Source organism: Setaria italica, chromosome IV (genome assembly GCF_000263155.2).
Source record: "Setaria italica strain Yugu1 chromosome IV, Setaria_italica_v2.0, whole genome shotgun sequence".
Classification (NCBI taxonomy): domain Eukaryota; kingdom Viridiplantae; phylum Streptophyta; class Magnoliopsida; order Poales; family Poaceae; genus Setaria; species Setaria italica.
The window spans coordinates 17,541,970-17,568,539 of NC_028453.1; the positions used below are offsets into that span (position 1 = coordinate 17,541,970).

At 44.7% G+C, this 26,570-nt stretch overlaps 2 protein-coding genes and 1 pseudogene across 5 annotated transcripts; 2 read left to right on the forward strand and 1 right to left on the reverse strand.

Moving 5' to 3' along the window:
* Positions 1-250: 250 nt before the first annotated feature.
* LOC101765277 (putative 4-coumarate--CoA ligase-like 8) lies at positions 251-3,373 on the forward strand. Its single transcript, XM_004966913.2, has 3 exons — positions 251-1,294; positions 2,529-2,995; positions 3,094-3,373. Exons 1-3 carry the CDS (start codon positions 251-253, stop codon positions 3,347-3,349), a joined length of 1,767 nt encoding a protein of 588 aa, XP_004966970.1. The 3' UTR covers positions 3,350-3,373.
* Positions 3,374-14,369: 10,996 nt separating this feature from the next.
* Positions 14,370-15,423, forward strand: LOC101767327 (annotated as a pseudogene).
* Positions 15,424-18,788: 3,365 nt separating this feature from the next.
* Positions 18,789-25,788, reverse strand: LOC101760542 (protein decapping 5). 4 transcript variants are annotated; one of them, XM_022825947.1, is made up of 10 exons: positions 25,525-25,788; positions 23,580-23,680; positions 22,730-22,798; positions 21,726-22,608; positions 21,628-21,686; positions 21,475-21,561; positions 21,168-21,242; positions 19,792-19,971; positions 19,597-19,707; positions 18,789-19,514 (listed from the first exon to the last, which is right to left on the reverse strand). In XM_022825947.1, exons 1-10 carry the CDS (start codon positions 25,658-25,660, stop codon positions 19,362-19,364), a joined length of 1,854 nt encoding a protein of 617 aa, XP_022681682.1. In that variant the 5' UTR covers positions 25,661-25,788; the 3' UTR covers positions 18,789-19,361. The 4 variants fall into 4 exon arrangements, with proteins under 4 accessions (XP_022681682.1, XP_022681681.1, XP_012701060.1 ...); XM_022825946.1 differs by having other exon boundaries at positions 21,475-21,686; XM_012845606.2 differs by having other exon boundaries at positions 21,628-22,608.
* Between the last annotated feature and the right edge of the window lie 782 nt (positions 25,789-26,570).

The window sequence follows — 26,570 nt, forward strand, 5'->3', positions numbered from 1 at the left end:
GGCCGCCACTGGATCATCTTACGCCAGCGGCCCATGCAGCATTGGCGGCCGAGTGGCGCCACCACACAACGTCAGTCAGGCCCGCCGCCACTTCAGCCTCGCTCTAACCCTTTCTTTGGGTGTGGTACTGTGGTATGAAGTAAAGTATGAACACGGCCAAAGTTGGAATGAAATTTGGAAGCACAAGCACCTCACCGTATATTTAAAATGTTGTCTAACATTCGCTGGAGATCGCCGAAAGTCAGACAAGATGGTGGCTTCATGCAGCCCACGCAACACGGAGACGGACACGGAGGCGCACCTCGCCGCCGGCTTCTGCGCCGCCACCGGCACCTACAGCAGCAGCCACCCTCCACTCGCCGCCGCCACCGCCGCTTCATTCCCCGAGTACCTCTTCCCACGACTGCTGACATTTCCCCTCGACCGCCCGGCCTTCGTCGACGCCACCACCGGCGCCACCCTCTCCTTCGCCGACCTGCGCGCGCGCTCCCTCAAGGTGGCCACCGCGCTCTCCGCTCTCGGCCTCCGCCGTGGCCACGTCGCGCTCCTCCTCGCGCCCACTTCGCTCCACTTCCCCGTCGTTTCCCTTGGCGTCCTCGCCCTCGGCGCCGTGCTCTCCACCGCCAACCCGCTCCTCACACCCCACGAGCTCGCCGACCAGGCCCGCGACTCGGAGCCCTTCCTCGTGCTCACCACCGCCGAGCTGGCCCCCAAGCTGAGCTCCCTGACCGCCTCGCCGGTCGTCGTCCTCATCGACGAGCTCCTCACCGGCATCGACGGTCACGACACGTGGGCGTACACGTCCGATGATATCAGCCGCGACGACCCGGCGTTGCTCTTCTACTCGTCGGGCACGACGGGGAGGAGCAAGGGCGTGGTCAGCACACACGGCAACGTCATCGCCGCGGCCGCGTTCCTCCGGCGCGTCTGGCGCCGTGGCGACGGCGACGACGACGACGGCGTGGACGTGTACGGGTGCGTGCTGCCCATGTTCCACATGTTCGGCTTCTCGGCGTTCGTTCTCGGCACCCCGGCAATAGGCGCGACGGCGGTGCTGGTTCCGGGCAGGTTCTCGGTGGACAGGCTGATGGCAGCAATGGAGGAGCACAGGGTCACCAGGCTTCTGGCGGTGCCGCCCATGGTCGTTCAGATGGCGAAGGTCGCCGCCGGAGAGCCATCGTCGACATCAACGCGACGCCTGTGCCTGAGGGAGGTCGTGTCTTCCGGGGCGCCGTTGCAGCGTGAGCACATGGCGCGCTTCCGTAGCTGCTTCCCGCGGGTGAACATTGTTCAGGTTAGTCACTAGTCACTGATGATACCTTTAATATTTCGTGTTCTTGTTTCTTCGATCCATTACCGAATAGAAGAGTTCATCGATCACTGTTAGTCTGTTATTCCTTTTGTCTTTAAGATGTACATGGAAAAAACAGTCTCGAAACTAATCACATTGTTGGTCAACAAATATCAGTACAAATGGAAGCGAAAATTGTAAATTCATACATGTATATTGGTTAAAAGCAAGAACATTGTAGTATTGTTCAATGATTACATTTGACAGCGATGCGATTTATGCAAATACAAGTTGTACGCATCAAATCAAGATGTATATTTTCTTGGTCACATTGTTTGTTTAAAATTGCATACAGTGCATTAAATACGAATATACATTGGGCATCTTGTAGTTGAAAATCCTAGAGGCGTCATCCTATAAGTAACTAATTTATTATGCGACGATCTGTTGTATATATATAATTCCATTTGACAGCATCATCCATATCGTCATTCGGCGGTGACGCATAATAATGGCTTATATATCGTTCATGAATATAATCCTTTTGTATTGCACTTGTAGAACACTACATAAGGTTATAGCAAGTCCAGTTTATATTAATCCAGATGCAGAGGCCTCACAACCCCCAAGTCAAATTTAAGTGCCCACCACATTCTAAATACTACTCCAGGTGTAGCATTCTTGAACCACACACAACATACTTGTTAATCGACCCCTAGATAGTTGACTTCTTGTTCATTATCATTTCTGTAACTAGTTTGACTGTCAAAGTGTATTTACAAAATCATTGGGTTGGGAGTTTTGTGCAACACGGGAAGAATCTTTCTTAGTTACCTGCACCCTCCATTCAGAAGTCAAAATTTTGGGCTTGGAGTTTGTAAAAATTCTTGTAAAAGTCTAACTATTAATTATATCCATTTGAACTACGTCAAAATAATGAAGCTACTTTGCTAAATCAGGCTGCTACCCTTCAATTCTCAATGGACTTACCAGTAAGCATTGACCATTTTTCGATAATGATACAGCAAAAAGATGAGTCATTTGATTGGCTCTACAGGGCTTCTTCGTATGTTTTTTTTTATTGGCGTGAGTGTTGTTTTAATTAGATGAGTCTCATTAAAAATTAAAGGTACAAAATTTGAGGGAGTATATATGATAATTGATTGTCGGGCACGTAACGGTGTAATGATGCAGAGATCTATCGTCAAGCTTCACAATGTTGTTTGCGTGCTTGCAGTGCTACGGGCTAACTGAGTCGACGGGGATCGTCACCATGTGCGACCTCCCGCAGTTGCTGCACGAGCACGGCAACGACGACGGCGTCGAGTGCTCCAACGAGCCGCCGACCATCTCCATCGGACGCCTGGTCCCGAGCACGGAGGCAAGGATCGTGGATGTGGAGTCCAGGGAGGCCCTCCCGCCGAACCACGTCGGCGAGCTGTGGATCCGAGGCCCCTCCGTGATGCAGGGCTACCTGCGCAGCAAGGAAGCCACGGCCGCAGCTCTGGTCACCACAGACGCAGAAGACGGCGGCGGCCGGTGGCTGCGCACCGGCGACCTCTGCTACTTCGACTCCGGTGGCCTCATCCACGTGGTGGACCGGATCAAGGAACTCATCAAGTACAAGGCCTACCAGGTCGCGCCGGCCGAGCTCGAGGACGTCCTCGCCGTCCACCCAGACATCCACGACGCCGCTGTCGCACCGTGCGCACGCTGCCACTTCTTACCTTGTACGCCTCTGATTTTTTTTTTTTGTGTGTGTGTTAATTGATGATGCGACTTTGCATGGATCGGCACGACAGGTATCCTGACGAGGAGGCCGGCGAGATCCCAGTGGCGCTCGTGGTCAAGAAACCAGGGAGCAAACGCTTGCAGGCACAGGACGTTCTCTCCTTCGTTCAGAGCAAAGTGGCGCCGTACAAGGAGGTCAGGAAAGTGGTGTTCGTCGACAGCATTGCGCGGTCACCTTCCGGTAAGATCCTCAGGGCGCAGCTCAAGTCGTTCCTGCTTGCATGTGAAATGCATGGAGCAGAGCTGCAATGTACTACTCGTGTCTAGGGTCAGCAGCCCGAACAGGAGGAAGGGTCAGCAGCCCGAACAAGAGGAGTTTGCTATGTATCTAGACATGATTTATATCTAGATGCATAGCAACAAGCATGTATCTAAAAATGCTAAAACAACCTACAATTTGAAATAGAGGGAGTAACATATGGGGAAAAATAAGATTAATGTGTTCTTATGATGAGAGAGGTTAATATTGGCAAAGACTGTAAATCATTCTTGCCAGATTAAAACCACTTCAGGTATCTCCCTCCGATGCTATAAGTCCAAGTACCATGTAACGAAAAAGGAGCTACAAATGCTCTAACCAAATAGTCTAAATTCAGAACAAGAGGACCAAGCTCAATGCTTCTAAAACCTAAAAGAGGGATTATGTTACATATTGCCTTTGTATGATTACCATGGAAAAAAGCTAAATTTTCCTCATGACATACATTCACAGGAAAACAGAAGATGACAGGCAACTTGCATAGTGAGTGAATTATACACTGCACTAGGACAATGAGAAACAACTTGCATGTTATGGCAGGTTGTCAACCAGCACCGTGGATCTTGACAACTATACTGCTGCTGTAGATTCAGTCACCGTTAGACCTGTAGGAAGAGACAATCAATATATTATCAAGCTGACCCAATGAACTCAATAAAACATTGTTCACAGCAAACCTGTTAAGAGCAAGATGCAGTTAGTGGGAATACTACGAACCTTCTGAAATATTCAACCTATTATATATTTTTAGAAAATCATAAAAGCCTACTGGGATCATCTTAGGTGCAGAAATATCATTTAACCACATCATCCAGTGACATGTTAGGCTCTAATAATGGTTACTGTAATGGGCATTAACTCAAGAAAAACCAAATACACCTCACCTGTGGACATATTTTATGAATATATGCATGACTATATGACTGTATGCATAAAGTACTGTAAAATGTATCTGTACCCGCAAGGCAGTGTCTTTACCATTTGACTTACCTCGTTCTTCATCGAAAAAATAAAAGGACACTACTAATAAACAATAAAACCAATAAGTGTTCTTTTTATGTCTAACACACAAGCTCTGTTATGGTCGGCATCACCTACCAGAGGAGGCGCCAGGGATAAAAAGCAACGATGAGGTTCCGATAGTTGGTTTCAACAGCAAGACATAGTTTGTTTCAGGTTAGCATTGGATTAGATTTGGTTGTTATCAAGTTGTTTGATCAGTTGAGGAACTCTAGCTAAGTTGTTGAGTCTGTAATCCTGACTATTTATACGAAGCCGCAAAACAGGAACAGACAAGCAGGAACAAATCTACTTCCTCGTCTCCCTGTTCTCTTGCTCTCATCTCCCTGTTCTCTTGCTCTCATCTCCCTGCTGCTCGTCACTACCTCGGCTACATCTACCTGCATCATGGGCAGGAAACCGGCAGCACAGCGGCCGGCAACCTCCCCGATCCACTCACTGCCGCATGGCCATGACAAGCTCGCTGACCCTGAGCAGAGCACTTAGCTTGCCATTGGAGCCTTTGAGGTACAGTGTACCCCCTTCATATGTGATTTAAAGAAAAACAAATTGATTACAAAGCAAATAGGTAGTCATATCAACCAAGAAGTAAATGGTGAATGAAGAAACATTTGCACCAGTGGCAAATGCGTCAGAGTACCTACTTGCGCTCCACTACAAGTTTCAGCAACATCCATTTCAGTCTTTTGGCTAAGCAATTCCATCCGTTGCCTTCCCCAAACATTTGGAGGCATAATCATCGGCAAGGCCCGGGACATGGTTCTTGAAAGGATGCACAAACTTCTCCACAAAAATCTTCTCAGCCATCGAGGCACTGGCATAGTAGTCCGGAACACCCTTCAGCAGACCCTTCTCCCTGAGAACTTTGAGCAAGCAATACCGGGGTAATAACCGCCGCTCAACACTATACATGAGCAGCGCTGGCCTTCGCACAAGATATGATAAGTCCAGACCGACATCCTTCATCAAGAAATCCATATTGCCGTGAATCTTTTGCTCAGACAAACCCAGGACGAGAGGCTGCTTCCTCGCAATCGCCAGCACATCATCCTTTGAGAACCCAACGTCCTGTAACAGCTTTATTCTCCTGGCAACAACCTCCTTGCCAGCAAAAGCGAGCACAGCAAGCGCGCGGCGGAACATCCTCACGCCACGCTCCAAGCCAACTCTTCCACTCGCTGGACAGTCTCCTTGAGAAGCTCCGGGTTCATGGTGAACAGCCGACCGGAGTACAGATTGGTGTCAACAATCTCAGAAATGCCCAAGCCGCATCCTCGGAGGAAGGCCACGTTGGGCCTGGCAACCTTGTCCAGATCCATGCTGCAGGACCTTGTCGAAAGACCCGAGCTCGGCAAGCCAGAACTCGAGATTGCTGCGGAGGAACCTGTTGCGGAAGGAGTTTGGGGCGAGGGGAACGAGGCGCGCGATCTCGTCCCGCGACAGGCCGAGGTCGTGCAGGTCGGCAACGCACCGGGCCAGGTTCTTCTCCACAGCGCAGAGGAAGCTTGGGTCCAAGACGAGGACCCTGGCCACGTCGGCAGCAGGGATGCCGAGGGTGCCCAAGAGGTAGGCGAGCACGGCGTCAGGCCTGGCGCGGGACCGGAGGTGGGAGAGCCTCGCAGCGGCGTTGAGCGCCTGCGCCTGGGTGAGGCCGCAGCGGGAGACGAGGTGGTCCTCCGCTGCGAAGGAGGTGGAAGAGGACGCGGCGACGGCAGAAGAGTGGAGGAGGCGGTGGAGAAAGACGAGGGCAGGGGCGTGCGAGGAGGCGGGGAGGTGGGGTGGGGAGCGGAGGATGCGGGAGAGGGACGCTCGCAGCAGCAGGTGGGAGGCCGCCATGGCGTTGGGTCTAACCTCCATGCTCCTAAAAAGTTCGTCGACACTTGTATGCCCAAGTGCATCTTGGTTTGTCCCTCCATGCCATTCCGTCCCTATTCCGTTCGGTTTTGGCCGTTTGAGAGCTCTTACAAGCGGGCCCCGGGCATCGAAAATGTCCAGTGTACCCTTAGTCTCTAAGGCATATGCGCGGAGGTCGTGTTGACCAATTTTGACCGGCATCTCTCACTCTCCTCCCACTCTATCCGTTGCCGAACCCTAGCGGCGGCGGCGAAATCGTAGCGGCGGCGGCGAAATCGTAGCGACGGCGGTGGAACCTTAGTCAGTGGCGGCGTTGACGGGTGGGGCGGGGAGAGAAGAAGGCGTTCTGGAGAAGAAGAAGAAGCCCCCGTGCATTGGATTAGTGGATTGACACGGCTTCTCATGGCAGGGAACAACGGCGTCGGGGATCGACCGGATTGGTTTCCAGACGGGTAAGTCAAATGGTTGCTTCCCCCCTTGGCTTGCGGAGTACTCTCGCTTGCATGGTCTTAGGTCCCTTAGCCCTGCGCCTGTGCACCGTCACCATGCTTGTAGTGTTGATTCCCTGCTCCTTGTTCATCTGTAGGATGGACCCCAACAGTAGCTACAACTTAGAAATCCGGATTGTTGCTCACAATTGTCGGACTCGGTGGTACGAGCTGAGCAAAGTTGTTGATGCTGACCGAACTAACTTCAGATCCCTGGTTGCTGAAGTTGTTGACAAGAATCCTCATGGCTATGGAGACTTAGTTAAAGTTTTTTATTACTGCATGGACACTAAGGTCAACATCCAAGTCTGTACTGACCAAGATTTGCTTGCAATGTTTGAAAAACATAAGGTTTCGAAATGCTGCTTCCTCACTTTTGCATATCATAAGCCAAGTGTTGATCCTCCTATCATTCCAGTTTGGGAGTTTGGTAGCAGTGACAAATCTATTGATCCCCCAGTGACCCCTTCTATTGCATCCCCAATCCTAGGTGAAGCAAGCAACAGTACACACACACAATATGATGAACCTGAAATCTTAGCTAACCCAAACCCAATCTATGAGCATGTGGGCGTTGACGATGAAGGGCTATATCTTGACCTTGGTCCCAACTACCCTCCACCTCCCCTAAATCCTAAAGCTGGCAATAAAGGAAGGGAAGCTGAGATTTCTGAGGATGAAATCTGCTCTGAGTCAGATGAGAGTTCTGATGATGAGTCTGATGAAGAGATGGTTACAGATAGAGGCCCTGAACCTATGCCCGATGTCAATTACGACAAGAAGAACCCACCTATGGATGTAGGCACTTTGTATTCAAACATGAAAGCATTTAAGATTGCTTTAGCTTCTCATTCTGCTAAGCATGAGTACCATTACTTAGTTGAGAAGAGTGATCCAGGGAGATATAGGGTGCACTGCAAATTCAAGGAGGAGCTTGATTGCTAATGGAGGATTCATGCTTCAACTCTGAAGGATGGTGTGACAGTTAAGGTACATGAGTTGCGTTACTTTCTGTAAATTCCAGTTGTTTTGCAATGAATCATCAGTTGTTAATATGCATTGGTGTTGACTGTTTTGCAGGTGAAAAGGAACCCACATCCTCATGATTGTCAGAGTGCTAAGAGGGTTGGTGTGTGTGTAGGGATCACACAAGAGTGGGTCTGCAATAAAGTGGTAGACTGGCTGAAGGAAGATGGCAACATTCGGATAAAAGAATTGATTAGAAGATTGAAGAATGAGTACAAAGTTAATGTGCCATACAGGAGAGTGTACAAAGGTAAAAATCTTGCCATGGATCATATTTATGGGCCTTGGGATAAAAGTTTTGACAATTTGTTTAGGTTTAAGGCCCAGATAGAGGAATCTAGTCCTGGATCATTTGTTATCATTGATCATCACACAATCAACAATAAGATTAGGTTTAATAGGCTATTCTTTGCATTGAAAGCATGTGTAGATGGATTTCTTAGAGGCTGTAGACCATATCTTGCAGTAGATAGCACTTTTTTAAATGGAAGGTTCAGAGGACAGTTGTGTGTAGCTTGTGCAGTAGATGGACATAACTGGATGTACCCAGTAGCTGTTGGTGTAATTGATTCAGAGACTAATGAGAATTGGGTGTGGTTCATGGAGAGGTTAAAAGAAGTAATTGGATCCCCAGATGGACTGACCTTCTGTACAGACTGTGGCCAGGCAGTGACGAATGGGGTCTCTGAAGTTTTCCCTGAAGCTGAACATAGGGAGTGCATGTACCACTTAGTACAAAATTTCAAGAAAAGATTCAGTGGCAAGGTTTTTGATGACCACTTATGGGCTGCCTCATATTCATGGAGTCCATATTTGTTCAACAAGCATTATACAGCTATGGCTCAAGCCAAACCTGAGGCAATGGTATATCTACATGAAAACCACAAGAAGCTTTGGACAAGGAGCCAGTACAGGACAGGATCAAAGGTGGACTATGTCACCAACAATCTAGCTGAATCATTCAACAATTGGATAAAGCCTGAAAAGGGGAAGAATATTGATGATTTACTGGACACTATAACACAGAAGCTCTTGATTAAATGGAATCATAGGAAGAGAGTTGCCATGAAATTCACAGGGAAGATTCTGCCTCACATTGAGAGGAAACTGAGGGAAGACAGTTACAATCTTGACATTGAAGTCATCACTGATTCCCCTGATGGTGTGGCAGAGATTTGTGCTCAGGGTGGCAGTGTATATAGATTTGTGGTCAATTTACCTGAGAGAACCTGCACCTATAGGGTTTGGCAAGGGTCAGGAATCCCTTGCAAACATGCTATTGCCTACATCACTTCAATCCCTGGTGTTAAACTAGAAGACTATGTGCATGATTACTATTCTGTCGACAAATTCAAAATTGCATATGAAGGTTCCATCCCTTGCATTCCTGACAAGAGTATGTGGCCCAACAGCACCCATGGCTTCTTCATGCACACTCCATTACTTAGGGCAATAGCTGGAGGAAGAAGAAAGAATAGGATGAAATCAGCACTTGAAGGTGGCAGCAGCAGCCAGAAGGGAAGCTCAAGGTCCCATGAGTGCCCAATATGCCATGAAAAAGGGCACCATTGGTATACTTGCAAGAATGGCAATCCTGAAGACATAGCTGCAATGGAGGCTCAAAGGTACAATAACTTAACTGAAATCAGTGTACATTCATATTGTTTTGCAACTTATATTGATTTGTCCTATGCAGGGGTCTCCCAAAGAAAAGACTGAAAAAAGTAGCAAGATGTAACACAGAGACAAGCATTGTGGTTGCTACTCCATCAGTGATGCAATTCCCAATAATTGAGGCTGTAGACATAGCAGCAGCCAAGAAAAGGAGTAGGAAGCCACCTTCTTCTTCTGGTGCCAAGAAAAGAAGTAGGAAGGCACCTTCCTCTTCTTCAGCTACAACTACAAGTACATCAACCAGGTGAGCTTATGAGCAATTCTCTTGTTATTTTCATGCACCATTTGTTATCATCTAACCTGTCATATTTGTCACAAGGTCTGGAACTAGTTCCAATGACCCAATACCATTGCAGACTGTTTTCCTGGCTCCTTATCATGAGACCTCAGTTGGCACAGTACAGACAGACCCAGTGGACACTCTCCTTATCAAGGCTCCTTATCATGAGACCTCAGTTGGCACAGTACAGACAGACCCAGTGGACACTCTCCTTATCAAGGCTGCTACACCAAGGAAGAAGACAGCAGTTAAGAAGAAGCTGACACCAAAGAGGCTTCAAGTTGCAGCAGCCAGCCAAGCTACCCCATCCAGCCCTTCTTCTAATACAAGGAGCAAGAAGAAACTGCACCTGCAGTGAAAGGTACCCCATCCAGCCCTTCTTTGTTTATTTTGCTCTGTGATGCCATGTCCAGCACTTTGGATGTGATGAAAACTGGATGTTTTGGTGGATGGAACTGATACTATTACTCAGTGATGAAATGTCATGTATTATTTGAACCTTGGCTGTAATGTGATTAAACCTGGATGTCATGTACTATCTTTTGTGTCATTAATGTTGAAGACATGATGAAATGTGATAAAACCTTAGCTGATTCATTCATTCATTCATGCATCCATCCATACATCTTGTCAATTCATACAAACACAAGCTGCTGCATAACCCTACTTCTTCATAATAGCATACAGAGCAAGAAAAATGCATACATATACCATCTTTTCTAGCCACCTAAGCTGTTGCATAACCCTATTGTCTCCCCTATTTTCCACTACTGCATTGCCTACCACTCCAGCACCATTGGAAACATGCTGGTACATGGACAGTGGATCAGGTGGTGCCACTGCCTGCAGGGGAACTGCCTGTAGGGGATCTGGCGCTGTAGGTGACTGCATGCCACTGTCCATGATTTCATCCTCCCACTGGTAGTATTGACAACCACCAAACTGCAAGCCAAAGAAACTGAAGCATTAGCACTTGGAAAACATACAAAAAAGGGCAACCAAGAATGAGCACTTGTGAAATGCACGGTTTGGGTTCTTTGTTGTCGTGGAGATGAATCGGTTGGCAAGCACATGACAGTTCGGGCAAAAGACCCGCTTGACCCTCCCCCCATAGCTGCTGGAAGCTTCAGACATAGGGTGCGCCAGGAGTGGATGAGAGTGAGAATGAAGGAGAGAGCAGAGGAGAGGATGAGATCCAACAGATATGGCTCAAGATGTATATATAGAGTAGCACAGAGGGTTTTGCACCAACACCACTGCCTTTTGGCGCCAACACCACTGCCTCCTTTGGCGCCAAAACAGCAGACCTCTGAGTGGCACCGAGGCAAACAACTAAGTTCAACAGACCTCCTTTGCCTAAGGGCATTTGAGTCCATTCTCACCGCAGTTAACGACCGTTAGCAGAAAATAGGGACGGAATGGCATGGAGGGATAAACCAAGATGCACTTGGGCATACAGGTGTCGACAAACTTTTTAGGAGCATGGAGGTTAGATCCAACTTTCATAATGGCATACAGGTAAAACCCTCGAGGAACTACGCTCTTCTAGCGAAATGTAATAATAATAACCCCGCCTTTTCTGAGATGACTAGTCCAAAATCCGTAGGCCCAAAAGAAAACGGCCCACACAAAGCTCAACCAGAATCCAAAATCTTTTTATATTCTCATTTTCAAAATCTGAAGAGCCCTATTCAAAACTTCACAATAGTAGGCACTTTTCTTCATCGTTGTTGGTTGTTGAAGTGGATCATTTTTCTGGCCATAACTTAGGGGAAAAACTTCGAAGGCTTTGGTTCGCGTAAATGTAACGTAAATAGATTACGGGTGTTAAGCAATACCCATACACCCATTTGTTTCAACCTCCTCCGCAATCCGATTACCCGCAATCCGATTACCCGCAGTTTCCATCCGTTTACAGGGCTCCCTCCCCGGTATCCCGCGATACCGCTCCCCTCATCTCCCCCGTCTGTCCCGGACACTCAATACCCCCGTCTGCCCCGGAAACTCCCCGCGTACTCGATACTCCCGTCGCCCCCATCTCGCACCGGGGAGGAGTGTGCCGCCGGTGGCCTGTCCTCTGTCTCCCGAACATCGGTGGTGGCTGCTCCCCTCGTCGCCGGTACAAAGGTGTTGAGATTTTCCTCCCTTTCCCATCCTTCTCTCAAATCCTCTTCTCTTCTAACTCTAGATCTATTTCTTTGCAAGGCAGCGGAGGACAGGCATGCGGCTCTTCTGCCCCCAGGCCCCCCACCCTCCGGCCCTCCTAAAGCCACAAACTCTAGCACCAGATCGCACCACGGATTGTTCGGTCCCTGGAAGAAGATTGGGGGAAGCGGGAAGGGAGCGAGCTCGGCCAGGATAGTTGCAGGTATCCCTATTTTACATTTTCTCTCGGCTCATAGGGGAGATTATTACGCGCGATTTCTACGCAATCATGGAGGTCTCGAAATGGAAATTTGTTTGTTTCTCTGTTCGCGATTATTTCTACTTGTCTTTGTTCCTAGTCTCTCGAAATTTCTGTGCGCTTCCCAATCCCTTGGGGATTTTGCGAATTCTTGTGCCGTTCTTCTTGCGATTTTTTTCTCAGACCTTTTCTTTTCCTGTTTCGGGGGAACGCGAGCAACTAAAATGTGTAGTCGGCTGCTCTGTTTTCCCCTCTGGTGACTGAAGAGAACAAAGAAGGGAAATGACGCTGCAGAGTATAATCGTTGCTGCATACTGAAGTAGGCATCAGTGTGGTTTGACTTCATTCACGAGCGCACTCTAAAGTGCAATGCGCTGGATTTGAGCATGTTGTAGTTCAACAGTCGAGGCTTATTTCCTGTTCTTGTTGTGTTGCATTTTGTCCTGGGTTTGATGAGGTCATATTATCAGTTCTTTAAAATTTCTTTGTCTGCAGCTAGTAGTAGTAGGCCTTGTCATCAGTGCACTGAACTCTTCAAATCTATTTAGGGATTGACCTAGCTCTTATTGGTAAACTACTAGTATAAGTGCATGCATAGTAATCCGGTTTATGTTTTTCTTGTTCGCTTATCATTTCTTTGATCCAGTATTTCATGATTTTAAATAATACAGTGTACTTACACCTGTGGAATGAACCTTTCTGAAACATTCTTTCAACCCAGATTATTGTATTGTATATCGTTTGGACTTTGGAAAAAAAAGCATTAAGGACAACAGCTATTTGTATTCACTTATCTGGAGCCATTTATAGGTGTACATAGATGTGTTGCTTACTCTGGACTTGTTGTGCACAGCAATATGGCTCGCCTTCCTTTATCCACAAGAACCCGAAGAAGGAACATGGCCCTTAGAAATATGATGACTTCCATCATTGTTATTTACTACTATATGTGGTCACTCCTTGCAATGGCATATAAAAGGAGATGTTTAAAAATTGAACAAAGGATAAAAAACATAGAACAAAGGAATGTGCGGTTGAGCAACCTTATTCGCAATAGTGATCCTGCTTGTATCAGCCAGCTTCGGATGGACAGGAGAACATTTTACACTTTGTGTGAAATGCTTAGTGATGTTGGTGGGTTGAAAGCAACACGGAATATGTCTCTAGAGGAGATAGTGGCTCAATTCCTATACACACTATCCCATCATTTGAAGAATTCAACAATAAAAGAATTTTTCTTTTGAAGTGGTGAGACAGTTAGTAGACAGTTCAACTTATGTCTTGTAGCTGTTTTAAAGTTGCACCACTTGCTACTTAAGGCCCCTGAACCTATACCGGAGAATAGCACGGATGGTAAATGGAAATATTTTAAGGTAAATGACTTATCAAATAGTTTTTAGTTTTAAGAAAAAAATCCTAATTAAAGTAGTTTTGTGACCTTCTTTTATTTGTTGTGTCTTTTATTTCTAGAATTGTTTGGGCGCTTTAGATGGAACTCATATCAAGGTAACAGTTCCAACTAGATTGAAAGGAAGATATAGGTCAAGAAAAGGAGACATTGTGACAAATGTTCTCGGTGTTTGTGCTCCTAACATGCAATTCATATATATATTACCTGGATGGGAGGGCTCAGCACATGATGGGCATGTGCTTCGAGATGCTATTTCAAGGCCAAATGGGTTGCGTGTTCTTCAAGGGTGTTACTACCTTGTTGATGCTGGTTATGCAAATGCAAATGGATTTCTAGCTCCATACCGAGGTCAAAGGTATCACTTGGGTGGTTGGACTGCACAAAATCCACCACACAGTGCGGAGGAATATTTTAATATGAGGCATGCTAGAGCAAGAAATATCATTGAGAGGTGTTTTGGAAGGCTTAAGGGTCGATGGGGAATTTTGAGATCACCATCGTATTTTCCTATAAAGACTCAATGCCGAATAATAATGGCTTGTGCCCTTTTCACAATTTAATTTTGCAAAGAATGTCTGTTGATCCAATGGAAATGGAGGAGGATGACTCATCAGGGGAATCATCAGGGGAAATTATAGAGGGGGAAATGAGTGAACCAGAATTTATCACGTGTGTGTCGACATCTAATGAGTGGACTAATTATCGAGATGTTCTCGCTCAAGGGTTGTATAATAATTATAGGGCTTCTGTTTCTCATTGAGGTTTGCTTTTTTATTTCTGTTTACTAAGTTTAAAGCTTCTGTTTTTATTTTCAGTTTACTTGTAGATTTGTTTTACAATCCCTTCTAACATGTTAGCCTTTTGTGCAGCTATGGATTTATCTGAGAGCTCAACAACAACAATCCGTGGCAGGGGAAAGAATAAAAGGAAGTGGACTGTTGCCGAGGATGATGAATTGGTTAAAGCCTTGTATGAGATATCTTTGGACCCAAGGTGGGAAGGGTGAGGGAGGCTTTAAGAATGGATATTGTTCAGTGCTTGAGACTCATCTGGCTGAAAAGTTACCTAACTGTGGAATACCTGCTGTTCCCCACATTGAGTCAAGAGTAAGGCACTTTAGAACAAAGTTCGGGGCACTGGAGGTAATGCTTAACAAAAGTGGCTTCAACTGGGATGAGAATAGAAAGATGCTTCAATGTGAAAAAAACACAATATGAAGCACATTGTAAGGTATGTCTAAACTTTACTTCAATGTAGGTATTTCATTTCAACTTGCAATGCAACATTCTGTGTCGATTGCCAAGGTTGAGAAACACTAGTGCATTCCTTTGCAGTATCATCCTGAAGCGAAGGGCCTATATGGTGTTGCTTTCCCTTATTATGATTCATTGGCTGCCGTATATGGGAGTGACATAGCTACTGGTGAAGGCGCAGAAGGGCTTAGCGAAGCAGTTGAAAATATAGAGAAAGAACTTGCAGTTGAAGGTGGTAACCATCAAGAGGAGGAGGAGGATAGAATGTCTAGAGAAACCCCTAGACGCTCTACTGACTCAGCTTCATCAAGCTTGAAGAGGCGGAAGACAGATAGGAAGGGAAAGGATCATGTATCTGCAACATCAAGTGACCCTATTTTGGACATGTTACATGAAGTTCAAGGTGATCTAAAGGGTGTGTCTACAAATATTGGGAAAATGGCAGCAGTGATGGAACGTGAGGTCGCTGTTCAAGAGAAAAATTCTAAAGAGGATCATCAACAGAAGTTAAGAGAAAAGGCTACAGCAGAGCTGCGCAAGCTTGGGTTCACAGGGAGCGAACAAGTCAAAGCTGCTAGTGTGTTTGTGAGAATTCCAGATCAAATGAGCATGCTGTTAACATTGGATGAGACACTGAGGAGAGAATTTATCCTAAACATGCTTGGTATGTGACACTATGCTATTTTGTTTCAACTGTTTATTTACTTCCATACATCAGATGCTAATTTGTGTAGTATTCTACTAGTGTTGGCTATTTTTAAACTCTCCTTTGCAGCTTCAATCTGCTTGAGTTTTTTGGTTTTGTAGAGCAGGAGGATGGCATTGGCAAGTTAAATTCGTTCATTGAACTTTTTAGTACCGCTAGATTGGTGTACTTAGAATTGTTAAATTACAGGTCAAAGGAATGATACATGCATGATAGAATCCATGCTGCTCAACACTTAATTTATCTAGGGGTTGCTTGTTTATATTGGATTTATTGACATACTTGTCATCGTTTCATTACTGCCTTAGAGATATAAGCGTTATTACGTCTCGAGAAGAATTAGTATAGAGCTTCAGTTTTTGATCATGGGATGCGGCTCAGCCTTTTTGTGCGTTTTTCTCTAGCGTGTTAACAGGAAATGGCTCTGCCTCAGTTGGTGTACACTATTGTTATATAGTCCAACCTCATCAAAATAAGTGTCTTGCGTGTGTCGTACATATTGTCGCGTCTGGTACTACAATTATCTTTCTTTTATCTACCCATATCCCTGTGCACATACTGAGACTTGATTCAGGGTGTGTTTGGTTGACCTGTAATTTTTGGAAAAGTAGCTATGAGCTTAGGCTATGGAAAAGTAGCTATGAACAAACTTTGGTTAGTCCACCAAACTTTGAAGGAATTAAACAAACTTTGGATGCTTGTCGTGCACCCACTATCTCTAGATCAACATGCAGTCATGATGTCTCTCAAACGTGGACTAACCTGTGGCATGACCTATGATTTCTTTCCATCTAAGAAAGGGATGGCACTGCATAGAAAGTATATGGCTCGTGGAGGCATAATGACACACATATATATGCACAAGGAATTGACTGCCACATACTGATATATAAAGGATCTCAGAAAAACTGTGTAGGCGCTCATCCTGAACCAAGAAAGAATTTGTGTAACTAATTTTCAGAATTTGTGTTTATTTACTGCCATACATCAGATGCTTGTTTTCCTAGAATTTGTGCAGCAAATCCATTATGTTCTTTAATTGGATATGTGGATTCCTTATCTATTGTGCAGCAAATCTTTGTCAAATCATTGTCTATTTTTCTTTCTATTCACTGATAGCTCATTACTTGTTCTGTTTTTTCTTTTGAAGAGGAAGAGAGAAGGAATAGGATAGAAGGTGGATCAAGATAGGGAGCTTGCATCTTTCCGAGTCTATATGATTAAACTATCCTGTGTGAGATGGAGGTGAACAACAAGTCCATAGGGAGTCATCTACTGCACAATGTGTGAGATGGAGGTGAACAACAAGTTCATAGGGAGTCAGTCAATTATTTAGCTTGGATGTTGAACTTCTATTTAGCCTGGATGTTGAACCTGTTATGTAATCTAGATGTTGAACTTTTATTTTGCTTGGATGAACTTTGAACTATCTGCCGTTTGAACATGGTTCGAACTGCTCCTGGATGGTTGTAGTTCAATCTGTTCCATGTTGATGTTCGGTAGTTGCGGAAAATCGAATGAGCTCCTGGATGGTTGTAGTTTCAATCTGTTCCATGTTGATGTTTAGTAGTTGCAGAAAATCGAATGAGCTTGCTCTCTATGGGTTGAGCATTGAGCTAGCATTGAGCTAGCTATCAGTTAGAGGAGTAAATTTGCAAACTACCTTGTGATACCTGAGTAGTGAACCAAATAGCTGTAACGTAATCCATTACCATTATCGCATCAAACCAAACAAAGGACGTAATCAGTGATTACACCACAAAACCAGTTGTGATCTGATTACGTTTCCCTTTGCGTTACCTGAGCCCCAACCAAACGCCTCCTTCTATTTACCTCCGTAGAATATAGGCCAAGTGCCCGAGTCCAGGTTTCCTCGATTCTAAAACCGTTCGTTTCGATCCCTTCAACTCCCGAAACCGGACAGGCAACCTCCCGCATTCGATTTCACCCCGATTTTGTCCTAGCTGGAGCCATGTCATCGCCACGCCACCAATCCGATGTGACATCGGGCCTACTTGTCATTCCGGAAAGGAGCCGCCGCCGCGTTCGCAGGACCTCCACGACTCGCGCCGCCGTCACCTCCGCGGGCACGAGGACTAGGCCGCCTCCGTTTGTCTCCTCCTCTTTCTTCTCCACAGAGCAATTGCCTGCTCCTGTAGTCCCATGGATCTCTCTCCTCCACCTCCCTATTTTTTCCTCTCCACCGAAGCCATCTCCAGCGGCTCAAGCACCATACCGCGGCCACCCGTCTAAGCTATGGAGTTCCCTCCTTCCTCCTTCTCCACGCTCCAGACCTCCTTCATCTCCATCAAGTACAGCACGCAAGAGAACAACTGCTCCAATTGAGGGCTTGCCGGCGCTCTCCGAGACGGCAATGGCACTTCCTCAGTGGATGGGGAGGCGGATGGGAGATGCCGGGGCTCTTCCGTTGGATTTACTTGCATTGGAACAAAATCAACCAATTGCCAAATATATGAGCCAATCCATCCAAATCAATTGTATTGAGAGCGAGCTTGAGCGAGAAATTGGTGGCCTGGGTTCTTATTGCAGCCGCTTCCCTTATACATCACAGAAGGATTAGGCCATGGCTCGGTGGATTTAGTGCTAGCGTGAAGAAGAGGAAGGAAGGAACAGGTGATGAGCATGTAGATGGCGCGTGGGTGGTGCTCTCCAGCGTCCGCCGCCCACGGCTGCTCCTCTTACGCTGTGCTCGCCGGTGTCCGCCGCACTCGCCCGCTCCTCGCCTGCTCTTGTTTTGTTTTGTAATTGGAGAGGTCGTTGGTGGAGGAGGAAGTCAAATGCTCCTGGAGCATCTTGAGCGGCACAGGTGGCCACGGCCCACCACGCAGATGGCCGGAGTGGCTCGATGACGATGGCAGGCCGGAGGGGAAGAGGAAAAAAACATAATAAAAAAAGACATGTCCACACCGTCATAATAGGATCCATCATTTGCAATGTCTAATTTGTTTATTTATTTTCTTTGTTGCCACATCAGCGAAAATCTTTACACATGTCAAACCACCATGTCAGTGCCATGTAGGACAAAACCAGTCTGAATTCAGATCTGGGTGGTACGATTTCATGAGTTGGATCGGACAGTTTGAGTCGTAGGAGAAAACGTATATTCCACGGAGGTAAATAGGACTTTTTCCTACCAGACGTGGGGCAGCTAGCCAAATGTGCAAGCAGTTGTTAGCATTGCTAGAACCCCATTGGAATTCAAAATTCTTATTATCTAAATTCTGACTTTTGATATGTTCTCATTACGATTTCCATGAAACTCCAAAAATGCTGTTAAAAATAAATTCTAAAGCACAGTGCACGATACAAATAATTGTAAGATATGTCCAGAGCAAATGGCTACACACAGAACTAGACCAAGCCATGAAATCCAAAGAACGACATAAAACCATGTTACCAGTGCACAATACAACTAATTGTAAGGTACACAAATCTGTGCATAGTATTTTGTATCGCAGATTTCCAGAGGTACTACTGACTAGCACACATTGAACTTAAGCACTCCCATCAGGAGCACCATGTTCCTGCAACATATATGACAATGTCTTGAGCTCTAAGAAAGCTCAACAAGAACATCCAACAGCGCATTTATCATGGTCCTATTTATCTCCCAAGGGAATCGACACTGGCAACAGAGCAGATATGCATTCAACCTGCCTTTGATTCAAGGGTGACACCGATTCTTATCAAATCGGCCACCAAACTATTACCGCATTTTCAGCTATAGCTGAAAGATAGTCCATATCTTACAATTAATAGGCACTCTTCCAACAGCCGAGACGGGACTTGTGATCGATCTCGGGTTTCCAAGCAAATAGGTCATTTCTTCACCTCATTCATGTGCTTCTAGCCTAGGCACTGAATAGCATATCCATCTTTTGTATCATGATTGGTGATTTGGGTAAGAGTAGCCACGTCCCCTACCCATATATCCATATCCTCTACCATAATAGCCACGACCACGAGGACCACCACCACGGGGGCCCCTCCCTCCTCGCATGCCCATTGGCCGATGCCTTGCCGAGTCACCAAAGGTCTACAACCAAAATGAATATCATAAGCACTGAATGCTAAGAAGATGTGATAAGGTAAAGATACAACAGGTGTCTGCTCAGAACCTCGGTGTCTATTTTTCTCTGCTCAGAGAATTTAATTCTTCCATTCCTCCCTCCATTGTCAATTGTGTTGCACGAGAGAGAATCAAAGAAATCATCTTTAACATACACAGGCTTTGCAGACACGAGATAAAAGGCTAATCAGCATCTAAGGTATTGAACAGTAAATCATGAAAAGCAATCCAACAGAACTGTTACCTTAGCTTCTGGCTTTCTAGGAGATATTTCATCTTCTAGAACATCTTCATAATCATTTAGATCATCATTTAACTGTCCTGTACTTTTACCAAGATGGCCCCATACTTCATCTTTGTTAAACTTCTCATTCATTGCCATGAAATCGAAGTCCTCTGTGAACTTGGTTATGGGACGCGATTGCTGTAGAGAGAATGTTAGTGAAGACTACAATCTAATACAAAACTGGAGCAGAGTCCAAATAAAGTTCTGAATACAGAACAGAGGCATTTAACGACCTGATAGTAGTAAAACAAATGCATTCCACAGTTCAATTGTCCCCCATTTTATGCCTCCAGATGACAAAACAAAGTTTATTTAAACTGCATTGCTTTGAATAAAATATGGCTGATGTTGATGCAAATACTTTTGGCAGACATTTAATGACATGCAACTCTTGATTGGAAGTAAAACTCATAGCAGTATACCCAAACCAAACATGACTAACATATTGATCAAGTAAGTCCAGTTATGTTGTAGTTTTCTACATTATGCTTGCTCAAACTATTTGAGCTACAAAAGAAAGGTGAAAATACCAAATTTGCTTAACTAGTCTTTTATAGAGCTCACCTAGCAATCAAGTGCATTAAAATTTACTGATAGTGCTTTTTTTAGGATGTAAAAATTAGAAAGTATATTAATTGGGTGCCAATAAAAAGAGTTGACTTGAACACCTCAAGAACTTCTAGATTTGAAAAGCTATTACTCCCTCCATTCCTGTTTATATGGCATGATATGACATGGCACGGTCTCCCAAATTAGACTTCAACCATTCGTTTATCTTAGGGGGCGTTTGGTTCCCTTTGCTTATTTTTAAGCAAGTGTCACATCAATGTTTAGATACTAATTAGGAGTATTAAACGTAGGCTATTTACAAAACCCATTACATAAGTGGAGGCTAAACAACGAGACTTGAAAGCTATTACTCCCTCCATTCCTGTTTATATGGCATGATATGACATGGCACGGTCTCCCAAATTAGACTTCAACCATTCGTTTATCTTAGGGGGCGTTTGGTTCCCTTTGCTTATTTTTAAGCAAGTGTCACATCTACGTTTAATACTCCTAATTAGTATCTAAACATTCGATGTGATGGGTGCTTAAAAATAAGCAAACGAACCAAACCAGGCCTTATATTATATTGTTTATGGTTATAAACTTATAATCATTGGAGAGTACATTTGATTACAAATCCAACCGTGTCAAGTTTGCACTACAAAAATAAAAAATTGTTGGGTAAATTATTGGTCAAAGATTGTAAGTTTGAATCTTGATATGCGTGTGCACCTTAAAAACAGGAACGGAGGGAGTAGGAAAGAAAATGTTTCAGATAAACATACCCCATTTCCTCTGCCACCTCTTCCTCTTCCTCGGCCTCTGTTGTTGTACTGAACATATGAGGAAGCTCCAATAGGCTGATACCAAAGGAATTACAGGAATGAGAAAGGAAACAATCACAATACATGCAGATATATTATGCCTTATGGTGTAAATCCCACAAACAATTGTTGTGTGTGCTCTTTTTGAGGGGTTCCTTTTGGAAGGTGGTGGTGGTAGGGCATGTGGGGCAGTTTATGCAATTTTCCTTGAAAACATGCTTTTTATGCCCAGCCTGTCTAGCAACATGCTGTCTAAAAAAATCACTACCTTCTCAAGTACAGGCTTTGGAGCTGGCAATAGGGGCTCCTTATTTCCAGATGGAGCAACCGCAGGTTGTTTTGCCTTCCATTCACGCTGTTTAGCTGCTTTAGTTTCACTTATCACTTGCACATCTTGTGAAAGAACAGATGAAGAAGCAACCTGCGAGGGTGTAGCTATAGACGAAGTAGCCTGAGAGGACGGAACCACAGAGGAGGTTGCCTCAGAGGATGGAACTGTAGAGGCAACCTTGGAGGATGGAACCATAGGAGAGGCAGTTTGCAATGCCTGAGATGAAATAACTGTGGAGGAAGCAGTTGGCAGAAGTTGACCAGGAGTTACCAATGTAACTTGCTCTGCAACATTGACTGGCGATGCATCATTAGCAGAAGGTGACTGAGAGGAAGGTAGATAGGTTGGCACTGAAGCAGCAGGTACACTCACAGGCTTATCACTGGAGACAGATGGCACAGTGGAATCGGGTAGAGCTACTGGCTTACTGTTCACCAAAGAAGGTATGCCTTGCGACACAAGCATGGAGGGTTCAACTGCAGAAATCGAAGGACTCACAGATGGGGGAGTTAAACCCACAGAAAACATAGAAGCAGAAATGGAGGATAACTTTGGCAATTGGCTTCCTGATGATTCAGTTACTGATGTACTCGATGAAACAGGTGCTGACACTGATGTCGATACACCTGAAGATGGGCCTAGACTATTACTATTACTATTACCAGGTTGGAGAAAAGAAGGAAGCTCTGGCATACTTGGAAAGCCAGCTGGTACAGATCCATTAAGTCCAGGATATTGGACAGGAGGCTGCAAAGCCTGTGGAACTGTTAAACTGTGTGGTGGCCGAAGAAAGGGTGGTGGCTGAAGATGAGGAAACCCAGTTGGTGGTGTGTAATATCCTGGCCAGTACATTGGTGGCATTGTTAGGCCGGCGCCATTTGCTGACGATGGCATAGGTGACGAGTTCCATGACTGTAAGCTCGCGCCAGGTTGGTAAGGTGGCAAATTCCCTTGAAATGGTGGTGGCATCCGAATTGCAGACGGAGCATTGTGTGAAGTAGCATCAGCTGCTGTTGTGCTTGCAGCAGAAGGCAAGCTTGTAGATGACAAGGCTGGATGAGGATAATGTGACTACACAAAAATAATAATACCAGTGAGCAAAGACGAATCATCATCTATAATGAATTTTTTGAAAAGAAAGAATCATAAAAGGCAGTTAATTTGAGTAGTCACAAGAATAACAGAAAGTTACCTGAATAATCGCAGGATCATTGTGTAAAGTTGCCAGTTGAGCTGGTGGAGAGGATTTGACTTGCAAATCCTGCAGTAAAAGGTAAAGGTAAGATACCATTGAGAAGATTACAAAAGGAGTGCCAGAAACACATCAGATTAATGGCAACAGCGAATGAGTAGACTAATCACTAATGAAATCAGTGGATCATTAAACAAGATTTATTTGCATTGAAGGCACCTGACTCAGGAAATTAAAAAATACGGTTTTGGGAACAAATATGAACAAAGTTGTTAGGACCTCAATAGATACATTAGGATGTTATTACAAAACCCATGCTCATGCGGAATCACTGTAATCTTCATGCAATTAGGATGTCGGTTAAGTAAAACCACAAATATTGGTGATGAAGTCCTTTCAAGTTATAAGATTTATAATCACAATTCATGAGGTGATACCGTAAACAAAAAAATTTCTAACTATATCCCAACCCAGACAAACATCCTTACAGGGGCAACAGCACCCTCCTAAATTTTCATCAATCCAGTAAACTATACAACATCAGCTGGCCTTGATCCACCACACCCTCAGTAGTTACCAATTTCAGGAGCTTGGAATAGACAATTTCGTTTCTAATTTATGTGATTATAAGAATCCATCTGCGCATTAACCTATGCCAATTAATTACAGGATTAAAATGGACAATCTGAAGTTTACCCTACTGAACAGCGCGAGGGATGGTATAGACCAAATCAATGATGGCACAACTCACATAAATAGATCCCAAGTGCAGTAGGTCCCAAACTTTTTGTTCAGTAGTAACAATAACAGAAATTTAGAAAACCTTAAGGGGTATCTTTACAACCATTACCTTTATATCACTTCCTCGAAAGAGTATGTACTCATATATCTTGTCACTGGCAGGAATCTGTTGGCCATCTTTCTTACGGCCTTCAGTTCCAAATGAGCGAACTGTAACAAAAAGTGACCTGTTAATAAAATCAGAATAAACAAAAACAAATAACAAAGAAAACTTTTCTGAGATAAAAGAACTATACAATTTAGCTCCAGGTAACTTCTTTTAACAAAATTTCCAGGGAAAAAAGTCCTAAAAATGTCACGGGCTTGGGGAAATACGAAAGCCAATAGACCTCTCATACAAGAGGGACTCTTGGTGTCTTCAAGGACAAACAAAGCAAATGTAAGTTGATGTACACTCTTCTGAAATGCCCAGGGGCTCTAGAAAGACATCATGCTTAAAACCTAACTGGGTTCAGGGAGCCATCTAGGCAGGCTAGACAGCTAAACCGTATAAATTGAAAAGGTTTTAATAAAGGTATTACTCAAATATGCCAACATTAGATAAGGATATTACTCAAGTTAGAAAAGGAATCAGATAGACAAGTACTATATACCAAACTCAACACTTGTCCAAAATGCTACTAACAACATTAAGGTGCTGTTGGGTCATGCGAGGGAGCGGTAATGGAAATGGAATCAGAAACCAGCGCTAATTGTTACAATTTAAGGCAAAACAGATTTTGTTTGGTTGGCTCACAAAGACACCAGAGCTCGCGATGGAATTGTGACTCACGCAAAGGGAACCGACCAGCAGAGGTGAGAAGAGGAATGGGATCGAATAACAGCGGATGAGGAGAGCTATCAAGTTTGTATGGCATGGTATCCATTCACGCTCCAATCCATTGCAGAGCAGACTAGCCAAGCACGAAGCAATGGACCTGATTGCTCCGTGAACGGATTACAGCACAAAACGCTCGAACCAAACAGCACCTAAAGTTTACTATTTGCTATCTAGAAAACAATGAAAGTATACTCCGTGCGATTTTGTAATTCTCATGGATTTGACTATGTTAGGACTGATCAAAATACACCTATCCCCCGTTTATAGAAGGTACAGAAGACAGACCCCGTGCCAACCTTTGAGTCTTTGACCTCTCTACAAGAAAGAAGCATGCCGGTTGACAGCTTGGGCACAGATGGTTAGATGTGCGACAAAACATGCAATCCGACCGTTACAACACGAGGCACACGACATTAAATGGAAGCAACATCTCCAACAAGGAATATAATTTGAATCTGAAGTGGGCCTAAAAATAAGACACCCACCTATGCTGTTGACACTTAAATAGGTGCATGGCAAATCACAGTTTGGCAACTATCATAACGGTACCCTGGAACATGTATCATTCTTGATTTTGGTGTAACTAGACATTCCAAAGTTGGCAGTGGTTCCTAGACCTTTCAGCTTACAGTTTCTGGCACACAAGAGTTCAGAAAAAAAAAGGCGCGCAAAGTGGAGCAGGGTTACTCTGAACAAGGGGCTTTCCCTATTACTAACATTGTACAAACCTAGCTTCTAAAGTCGTTAGGACATGCATAACCTCCTCAGCTTACAGCAATTTTCTCTGAAACGGCATATGGGCTAGCTTATCATGATATTTCCCCAGGGAAGAAAATAGACTGTGCAAGATAACAAGATGTGAACAACTTGAAAACCCGTACTAGAAGCTCTAGCCAACCACGAACTTTGCATAACCTAAATTCCGCAGCATTCAGTACTCATAAGCATCAAGTATCCATACGCAGCCTAGTTTACGAAAGGATTAAGAATTCTAAACGGATGAAAAGACTGAAAACCTAACAGAAATCATGCAAAGGAAAGTCCCATAACCTAACACGAATGAGAAAACAGGAAGTGAATCCTTAACCCTGACGCATCCCGCATACCTCTCTCCGGCTGCCCCAACAGAGTAACCCCGACCCATCTCGGAAGAGAAGAGAGGGGGCGTCCTTACCGTTCCTGAGCCCGATGTTGGACTCCTCGGTGTTGATGGTGTAGAGGACGCCCTCGTACCGGATCTCGCTCTTGGACGTGAGGCTTATCACGCTACCGATGTACGACTCCGGCGCCGCCGCCGCCGCCGCCGCCATCGCCGCCGACCGCGCCTAGGGTTTCGATCCCCGGCTCCCTCTTCGCTGTTTTTTTTTTCTTTCTCTCACCCTAAATTTTTCCCCCTTATTTTTTAAAGCCCTTCGCTAATCGCTCCCCCGCGTCGTCTCCCACTCTCGCCCCCGGTTTCGTTCATGCGGACTCGTGCCGTAGCAACTTTGGAGCCACTTACAAGTAGGTCCCAACGTGGTGTCAACATCCGGACCCACATGGCGGTGGGGCTCGTTGAGTGTGCGTGTTGACGCTCGGGCATATGCGATGATAATCTATTTGTCGCCTGAAGCAAACGCGCAGCGAGTCAGCCGGCCCAATAATATTTCCATTGTGTCCATGTCAGACCGCATGCAGGGAGCCGTGCGGGGCATAGGCATGCTGCATGCATGCGAGGGGTCCACCATGAGGCCAATTCCCGTGTGCGCATGCATGCAAGGGGTCCACCACGAGGTTGAGTTGGCTATTATTTTTTATGTTTATTCCTTTTTCTATTTGTTTCCTTCAATTTATATTTTCTTTTTCCTTTTAATTCTTTTTATGTATTATTTATTTCTTCTTTTTTATAGTATTCTTTCATCGGATGTTTTTCATCATTCATATTGTCTATCTTGGTATCATATATAGTTAGCTGTTAACAAACACGTAACCAACTTTTTCCACGACAAAATTATTTATTCAAATTGAAGAATAATTCAATGTGAAACTATAGATTTATTTTCTAGAAAAAACTTTAGCCTAATAGTTAGAGCAACTAAGTAGCTCTAGCAAGTTTAAGTTTCTTCGATTATTTTCTATTTTAACATATTATAATGTTTTATAGCATCTTTTTACTTTTTTATAGATTATAGTATTTATGCTATATCGATTCTATTTTAACATATTATAATATTTTATAGC